At 33.8% G+C, this 9,275-nt stretch overlaps 1 protein-coding gene across 15 annotated transcripts in view; it reads right to left on the bottom strand.

Annotated features, from left to right (window-relative positions):
* Positions 1 to 9,275, bottom strand: part of PKP4 (plakophilin 4) — a 222,404-nt gene that overhangs the window by 55,898 nt on the left and 157,231 nt on the right. For 10 of the 15 annotated variants that reach the window (XM_006921099.3, XM_025039482.1, XM_015596612.2 and 7 more), the window contains 2 exons: positions 2,217 to 2,348; positions 1,915 to 2,105 (listed from right to left, as the gene is read on the bottom strand). In XM_006921099.3, coding sequence (XP_006921161.1) covers positions 1,915 to 2,105; positions 2,217 to 2,348 — 323 coding nt within the window. The remainder of the gene's footprint in view (positions 1 to 1,914; positions 2,106 to 2,216; positions 2,349 to 9,275) is intronic. The other 5 variants (XM_015596614.2, XM_025039485.1, XM_015596616.2 and 2 more) reach the window with 2 other exon arrangements.

The raw sequence follows: 9,275 nt of genomic DNA, 5'->3' as shown, positions 1-9,275 counted from the left end.
GAGAAATGAAGAGCATTTCTGCCATGGATGGTCCTTGTATGAATCTATAGACTCCTGCAAACACTGGGTCTCCGATCCCTTTCTTGATGCAATACAGCAACGAAGAATGGTGGTTGAACTGGGGCAGTGGCCTGAGGAGAACAGGCACGGGAAACACTAGGGTAATGGGTTACGAGCCCAGGGCCAGGCTGCTCTGAATCTCTTTAGTGGCTGCTGGAACACAGTTGCCATCAACCCCCTTTCACTTTTAGTTAGGGCAATAAGAGAAGAAAAAGGGATAAGATGAATGCTTTGTACACTACTAGATGTCGTAAGAGGAAGCATACTTAGTCTCCAGGAGTCACAAGCTACTGGGCTGGCTGAAACACCTGCTCTGAGACCTCATGTGTGTTCAAACTCAACAATTTTAGAAAGGCAATAGTGACAAAGAGGAGAAGATAGGAGGAGGAAACAGAATTGTAAATAAACAAAAAGGCAAGAAAGGGAGTTTAAAAACGAGTAGACAGTAAGAAAAGTAAAGTCTGGCTTGGGATTCACTAATAATGATAAAATAAGAAAATCTGACATATGAGCTCTTTACTACCAAAATGGATGATACTTGGCCCAAATAGCTAGAGAATGTGTTCCCAGAGTACATGCAAATTAAGTTTTAGAGGCTGTCCCCCATCCCATTGTAACTCAATTCTTCAGCTCTAGGAACAAAATCGACTTACCGTAAGTTAAAAAAAAAAAAAAAAAAAAGGAGGGAGGGGTAATGGCCACTTTCAGGGAAATAAAAAAGGCAATTTCTGTAGCTAAGATAATGATTATTCAAAAGTGTGACTTTGGACCTGTTGACACAGAAATTCACCTAAGCTGATGAACTCCTGTAAGCATTTACACTAAAATTTCTCAAACTGTTCCATCAAAGCATTCCTAACACCAAAGGAGTGAATGTATAATCTAAGGACTGGGGGTGCACCTTGAAGTAGCTTTGCTATAGGCACCAGATTTCCTGTTTTAGCTTAAAAACTGATGTACTATATTTGTGTTTGTTTACATATAGAAATGTTTCTCATTACTTAAAAATTTCCCCTAAATAGTATTGTGTTTCTCCTTTGGTACTGGGAATCCCGGCCCACCATGGTGGTAACTTCAGGGCTTCCTGCATGGCATTATAAGATTAGTGTTCGCCTAACTTCTTTGACCATTTTGCCATTTCTCAGCTCTAAAGAAATCACTGGGTTACTTGGACAGATAGTTATCCTCACTGATTACTTCTGGAATATGCTGGTAGAATGATGTGAATAAAGTGGCAATGACTGAGGAGCTAAATTTTATAAATATATGTACAATTATTATTTTTTGACTTGTTAGAAAACTCTAACTTAACAGAATTGTTATGGTTCTATACGATGACTTTCTATAGGAAGGAATTTCTATAGGAAAGAAATGTATTTTCAGGGAACCATTCCAATGATGAAGGCAAAAACTTTGGTTAGACTAGGCCAGTCCTGTTTTCTGCAGGTGTGGGAATAGTGCTCTGCCCTCTGGGACTCTACAGCATATTTTGGCTCTAGTAAACGTAGGAAATCATAACCCCTCAGGGACTACAACATTCCACCCAGGGCTCTCACACTCCCCTGGACTCCTCCTCTCATGCCAAACTTGCTGCTTTTCAGTGAATTCTTCTTCTGTCTGAACTTCATCAGAATTCATTAATAGGAGCTAACTATTAGAAATGAAGATTTTTAGGTTTCATGTCTAAACGTTTCTTAACATCATAGACTCGCATAGTGTAAAATGATTTTCCTATTATATCCATTCTATAAATTCAAAATCGTATGCATTAGTTTTACTTTTAAAAGAACATGTATAACAGATATTCAGTTAGGAGGGTATTTCTTTACAAGGATCTTGATGTGTTTGGTTTACCTGAACCAATGTTTGTCCTTCAGCTCTTGAATTCCTCACCAAATGGTTATTAGTTGATCCTATGAATGAATGCTGTGGTCTATTATCTGCCTTACTCAAGTTTAGGCTGTTGTGGAAACTTCCTGCTTCCTGGTATCCACTGTCGGAATAGGAATTCATTTGCGTTGAACTTCTTGAGTTACCCAATGATCCTGTAGGAATGAAACCGGCAGGAAAATATCTTTACTTTACACTTCTCGTGCTCATTATCAAAAATAAAATATTAAAAGCAAATCTAGTACTTAAAAGATAATACAACAGACCCTCACTTTCATGGAGAGATGTCTGTTCTGGTGAATAGAGGGTGCCTTGCTCTGGCTCTGTCCTGATGAGATAGTTGTTGGGATGGACAGTGTCAGAAACTCTAGGTTTGTTTACACCGGTATTTGGCACATCTGCAAGAAGATTAAGTTTGGTCAGCCTCTAAGGATAGTATTACAAAAAAATTGCTAAAAAAAAAAAAAAAAGTTTCAGATATTTACCAGTAACATGTTATAATCTATATATTAATATAAGACTGTTTTCATCTATCATTTTGACTCTTTTCTGTAAGAAAGTGTTCCATATACTCAGTTTATTAATATATTTTGCTAAATTTCATGTTGTTCATCATGATTACTCACACCTCAGGTGACTTCTTCCAAGAAGATTAACAGACTCTGAGTGACAATGGTGGCCATGTATTTAAAAAGATCTTCTACACTTCAGACTTTTGAAATGAAAATTTGCATGATGTTCATATTATCGAGGAAGATGACGAAACTTCTAAAGGAAGGTCTAACTTTTCATGCCATATTAATTTCTATCTAAAATCAGTGGAATTCTGTAGAGTTTTCAGAGTTGCCAATAAAGGAAACTTTAATTTCTTATCCATTTGTTTTTTTAATTTTTCAGTCTTTCTTTCTACATGAACACAGACAAATCTAACCTGATCATTGATTCTTCTAGCCAAATCTCTCTCCCGTTATCTTGTATTGTCAAACGTACCACTTTGCATCTTGAACTTAAAGACAAAACAATTTATCTTCTTTTCTCCTATTCCAACTTCTGTTTTTTATGCTGTAAATTTAAGTGATATAGATTATACTGCTTTTTCCCAATTTCATTCAAATATGTCTTCTTTTCTCTAGTATCCTCAAAATATATTTGCCCATGTTCTGATTATCTTCAAAAGTCTTTCTTCAAATTTATCCCTTAGGTTGCTAACAAACATTTTTTTCAGAAATGCTGCTTCATTCTCTCTTCAAAGATTTAAATTAAGTCTATATCACATTCTGAGTTCAACACTCAAGCCTAATAGGATTTCAGTGTCTTCATTTATTTTTCCTTTCTGACTTTTTTCCTTTAATTATTTAAGGCCTTACTATATGTTAGGCCTTAGAAATATAGCTATGAGAAAAGACAGGGGGTGTGTGTGTGTGTGTGTAGAGAGAGATTAAGAGGGAGAGAGAATATGAATGAACAACACTATCTGGGGGAAAGGAGCTTAGGAAAAATTTCATAAAGGAAGTAAGATCTAAGCAGTATCCACTTGTCACAGGAGGCCAGCTTATCCATTCTTTATAGCACTTTTAATTCTCTCTCCCCAGTAGAATATAAGCTCAATGCAGGCAGGGACTTCTTTCTGGGTTGTTTACAGTAGCTCCTCAGTGTCTAGGACACGTGCATAGCACTCAGTAGGTGTCCAGTGAAAATTTGTTGGACAAATTCCCATTAAGAATGGCAGCTTCTCTTTATTGAGTACTGATTTATACCTGGCATTGTGCTGTGGGTTTACTTTACTGTGTTCAATAAAGTCTGTCCACGTGAAGGGAAGTAAAACTTTTAGCTAGTGCTGATCAAGCTAGTTTGGAAACTGAATACAAGGTTTATGAGAGAACTGGGAAATCCCACTACATTTTAACTTGATGTCAAATTCAATCCAAGGTTTTGTTTCCTAGCCTCCAGAAAGATTTGCTAACATTCTTAATATAGGTTTTTAACAACCTGTCTCCTGATTTACCATTTGACAATATACTTGTAGGCGGCAGAAGTCTATGACAATTCTGAATTCCTAAGTCTGAAATTTCAGTAAAGATTACAGATGTTCTATGGTTTCCCTGTACATGCTGAGACATGATTTAGGTCTCTATCAAACTGATCATACTGGAGAGTAATCTGCCTCATTTGTAAATCTTCTAATAGGAGTTTCCAGAGTTCTAAACATTCTTATACAGCAATTCTTGAAGGAGTTTTATTAAAGATTAAGTAAAATACACAGTTTGCTAGGCTAGAAGACTTTTACAGGGAACTGGAGTACCTGGAAACAGCTATAAAAGAGATGGCCTGCAAACAGAGCTATGCAGCAGTGCATTTTTGTTTCATACAGGAATGAAACACTGGAAAATCAAATATGAAACGGCAACAAACTATAGATAAAGAAGTATCACTGTGGTAGCTTTAAGACTGATCATACATAAAAAACTGTATTTTTTTTTTTTCAAGAAAAAGATGTTTAGTTAGTTCTTAGCTTCAGCTTTGGTACAAGGTAAAATCTGAGACACCAACACATCAAAGCTTTTGGCTTAGAAACACTAGGTGGCATGCAGTGTCAAGATCTGAAAAATTATCACCATGGAAACAAAAACCATTAGAGTTCTGTGTGTGCCTTCACCTTTAAAAAAAAAAAAAAAAAAACCAAACTACTGTGAGCTATTATTTAAATAAGAAAAGAGAAAGAGGCACCCTCAACATCTATACCTCAGCAATTGTGTCTCTTTATCCAATGGAATATTTTCTCAAAAACCATGTGACAAGCAATTGTGCTCACTTAAACTCTTCCTTATTTTAAGCTATTTAAAATAATTGTAAACAGAGCAATCACAAATTGTGATATACATGATTCTATACTGGTTACCTTAATAATAAAACTTAACAGAATTAGTATCATAAAAAATACAAAAACAAACAAAATTACCCCCAAAGTAATATAACCATGTACCCTCTAAATGTTACTATGTGCTTCTTATATTTTTAAATGCGATACCTCTGAAAATAGAATATAGAAAAAGACATTGAGATCGCTAACAAAGAATAAAATAATAAATTCTCATGTCCTCGAAATCTCATTTGAAGATCTAAAGAGCTGGGTTTAGAGAACAGGCTATAGATTTTGTGCTTTATCCATGAGTAAATATAAAAGTTAAAGTTTTAAAAAGTTGATATGAGATTTATTTACTATAAACTATAAAACAACCAAATTCTATAACATGAATAAGGTTTTTAGTCATTTTTCTATAGTGAAGCTCAATGATAATGTGTATTGACAAAGACAAAAAGATACCGAAGTCTCTTTTGCACCATTAAAAGTTAAATTGTCTTCAAAATAGTTTCACTATTATTAACTGTTTCTTTGAAAACCTGTAATTCACAAGTTCTATACACACATAAATTTATGTATACACAGTCACTATACCTCAGGTAAACAGAAGACCCATTTCCTAATTACTGAATAAAGTGCTACTTTAACCTGAGGTATAGTGATTGTGTATAGTAAGGTTCACAGTTATTAATGATGCATTGTTTTTGCAATCTTTAAAATGAATGTCTTTTAAAAACAACTGCTATATGGAATGGAAGAAGACACTAGTCAAATTTACCAGAGAAACCACAGATAGGATGGGGTTCATCATCTCACGGTCAATGCCGTTAACTATCATTAAATAGTTGGCATGTTATAATATAGAACAATCAGAACAAAACCGAGCAACATTTTTATGAGTAAAAATGACAAAATGTGGATGCTATTTCTTTAATCTATGTACTGAAGAAAACGTTACTTTAAAAAAAAAAATTACAAACATGTTTTCTGGCACACAAGAATTATACACTATGGGGCATTTTCAAACACCAAATTAGCATCTTCTAAGAAAATTCATGTCTAAAAATATAGAACTTGAACAAACTTCAAGGTAGAATAAAATAAACTCTGTGTTTAAGATAGGGAGATTATTGGAAGCATGGTCCTTCTTGCCTATTACATCTCATCTGAATGCGTCAATATTGCAAAAAAAAAAAAGGCAATTAATTAGAAAAAGTAGAAGGTTACAGCTAAAAATATATTATTGGGTAAAGGACAATAATGCTGTAGGGCTATAAAAATTTGGTCCATTAAGCTCATAGTAAAAGATGAACTACAAAGTGAATTATTTTATCTTTTCTATGATGTGCCTCCCAAATATATATCAAGTGTGCATAAAAAATATATTCAGTAAAAAGTCTAAGGCCTCTCTCCAATAAATTAAAATTATCAGAATACTTCTTGCTTTGTTAATCTACGTGTCTTACTGTTTATGCTATATAAAATGATGGAGGTTTGTACTGTGGGTAAAATCAAGACCTGGAAGGTGGTCCCCAAAAACTTCTCTTCAGTAATTTCTCTGATGTTTAAGATTCATTTCTACAGCAGATAACTTTATTATTGCAGGGAATGAGATCATTAGGAAACATTGCTTCAGAGTGAAAATGTAAACAAGGCGATGGAAACAAAGCATAAGAACATCTCTTTGGTCCGCAGAAGATACAGATGGACATTGATCATATTTTATGAATATTACAAATACTTGAAGTTGGCTGACTCAGATATAAACTACTATATACATATGATATCCTTTAAAAGTTGAGTTTTAATGGAAGTAAAGACTTATGAGAATAGGCAGAAAACCATGTTTCCTGAAACTATTCCTAGTCTGGTTCGCTCTTAAGTATATCTAGGTTCTTGGGTTTTACATATGCTTATATTATCTTCTAAAAATTGAGACATCGGCTCTAAAAATTTTATTCATCAAGAAAACGTTGTGTGAAAAATCTTGGAAAAAGAAATTAATGAAGCATCTTCTAGTTCACTTTAAATCTTTCTCTAAACATCAACTAATTTGCCTTGAAATCCACTGGAAAAGCTGGATTCAGTTTCACAGTTTAAACAAACTTTGTGTCTGTAAAAACTGGTATAAAGTGTTTTAGTTTTATACTTTTTTTTGTAGTTTTAGTGTATGATCAGAAAGATCTCCTGGTAATAAATATTTTAAAATTCCTGAACTCTGTTCAAGGATACAAAATGATAAAAAATAATTTTCAGAAAATAAGAACAAATAGTCATATTAAGATGAGTTTTTATTAAATATTTTTAGTTTGGGTACTAATTAAAATACAGGTATACTCTATGTCTGTAAGAGGAAAACTAGAAAACTAGAAAAACAAGTTTAAAAATATAAAGAAGGAAGTACATGGATCACAGATGTAAAATATACAACACTGAGTTTAACAGGTAGTTGTTCATGAAAGGTCACGGAACTCTTCCAATAGACAGCAGAAAAAAGAATAAGGGATTCACTGTCATGTAAAAAGTCAGTGGTCTATGGAAAATAAGTGCTCAAAAATTGCTCTAAAATATTTTTTCAAAACACATTTTATTCCTTTTAGGAAAAATATGCTACCAAATATAGAAATGGGGATATTTGATTGTGGGAGAGACAAGACAGGTACCTTCTGTTAAAGAAAAAAAAAAAAAAAAAAAACCTTCCTGAAAAAACCCCGTACGTACTCACCATCAAAAGATGAAATGGCTCTTCTGAAACTAGGTTTTTCTATACTTTTCTACTGGATTTTCTTTTTTGGTAAAGATTATTGAGATGAAGCTAAATGCAGACTAATTTTACCGTAAGAATGAAATATGGAGTCATTGTTGGTAGCCTTTCTGATGTTTCCCAAAGCAATAACTGTAAACTGAGGAAGCGTGGCTCTGTGTGTTGAGAAGGTGGTCATGTAAAAAGAGGAGCTTCTCGATTTGACAGTTTCTACTTTAGATAGTTAACAGAATATTTCTTTACATAACACTGAAAGCATGAGAAAATTTAAATATTTATTTGGCATGTCTGTATTAAACATAAAATGTTAAAGGCTAAAACTGGATATTTGATTTTTACAGAAAGTACTAACTCATTTAAGCTTTTAGGGGATGTGTTGATACATCACACATATATGGCTTAGGAACATTCACATAGATGTTTGCTAAAGCGAGATGCTAATATCCTTATTTTGTGGCTGTCATCCATGCACAACATAGTAATAAATAATAGAGTTCTAAACTACCAGAAAGGCTGATGCCCAGCACATTACAGGTAGTTTTGCTTTAGAAGGATTCATTAAACAAAATCCAAACTATGTTGAAACACAACTTAAATAACATCCACAAGTGGGAAACTCATTGTTGGTCTCATTTTATGTTAGGGCTAAACTTCAGAGTACAGTTTGCCGGCTTTAACGTATGTCCCTCTGATGTACTATTTTGACCCTAATATTCTGAACCTTTTGTTTAAAGAACTTGTACTTAAATTTTTTAAAATTAAAGTTTTCAAATATATATAAAAGTAGAGAGAAAAGTAAAATTAACCACTTCCCAGTTGTAATTATTACATTATGCAACACTTTTGATGCTCTATTTATCTTTTTCTCTTCTGCTACAGAATTTTAAAGCAGATCCCTCACATCAGATCATTTCAACTCTAAATACTTCCATCTGTAGCTCTATAAAACAAGGACTTCATGAAACTACAATTATTCCATAATGCTATAAAATGAGTTCATATTCAAATTTTCCTGATGTCTCAAAAATGTCTTTCTTCAGTTAGCTTGCACTAGTCAGGCTAAAATAAGGTTCAACGACTGTTTGAAAGTGATTGTTACTTAAGTCCCTCAAACCTAAAAAGAAGCTCCCATCCCTCATTTTCATTTTCTTGACTTACAAGGAAACCATAACAATAACTCACAGGATGCTCTACATTGTGAATTTGTTGGATGAGTTCCTCATCTAAACTTAATATTTCTTATATGCAGAAAGTTAGAGCTGAAAGCTTTCAGGCCAAACTTTTGTGGTTAGAATACTTTATGGATGGTGCTGTGTACCTCACATCATGTCATATCATAACTTTCATAGGTGCTAAGATCAAGCAGCCAATTCAAGTGGGCAGCCTGCTTTTTCTCTTTTTAAGTTCATTATCAACCTTTCTCCTCAAGCAATGGCTCTCAAACTTAGTTGCACACCGCAATCACCTTGTGCAGGGGGTTTAGAAATTACGGCTGACTGAGTCCCATGTCCAGAGATTCCAATTGGTTAACCTAAGTTGTCTGAATATTTTTAAAAACTCCCAAGGTGATTGTAATGTGCAGCTAGAAGTGAGAATATAGAGGTTTTTGCATACTTTGACAATCTTTGCTGGAATCAATTATTTCATTAGGGTATGCAAATGTGATTTTTCTAATTTCATCTAATGTTTGTTTTTTTT

Source organism: Pteropus alecto, unplaced genomic scaffold (assembly GCF_000325575.1).
Source record: "Pteropus alecto unplaced genomic scaffold, ASM32557v1 scaffold3, whole genome shotgun sequence".
Lineage (NCBI taxonomy): Eukaryota > Metazoa > Chordata > Mammalia > Chiroptera > Pteropodidae > Pteropus > Pteropus alecto.
Note: the sequence above shows the minus strand (reverse complement) of the source record. Positions and strands in the feature narration are given on the sequence as shown.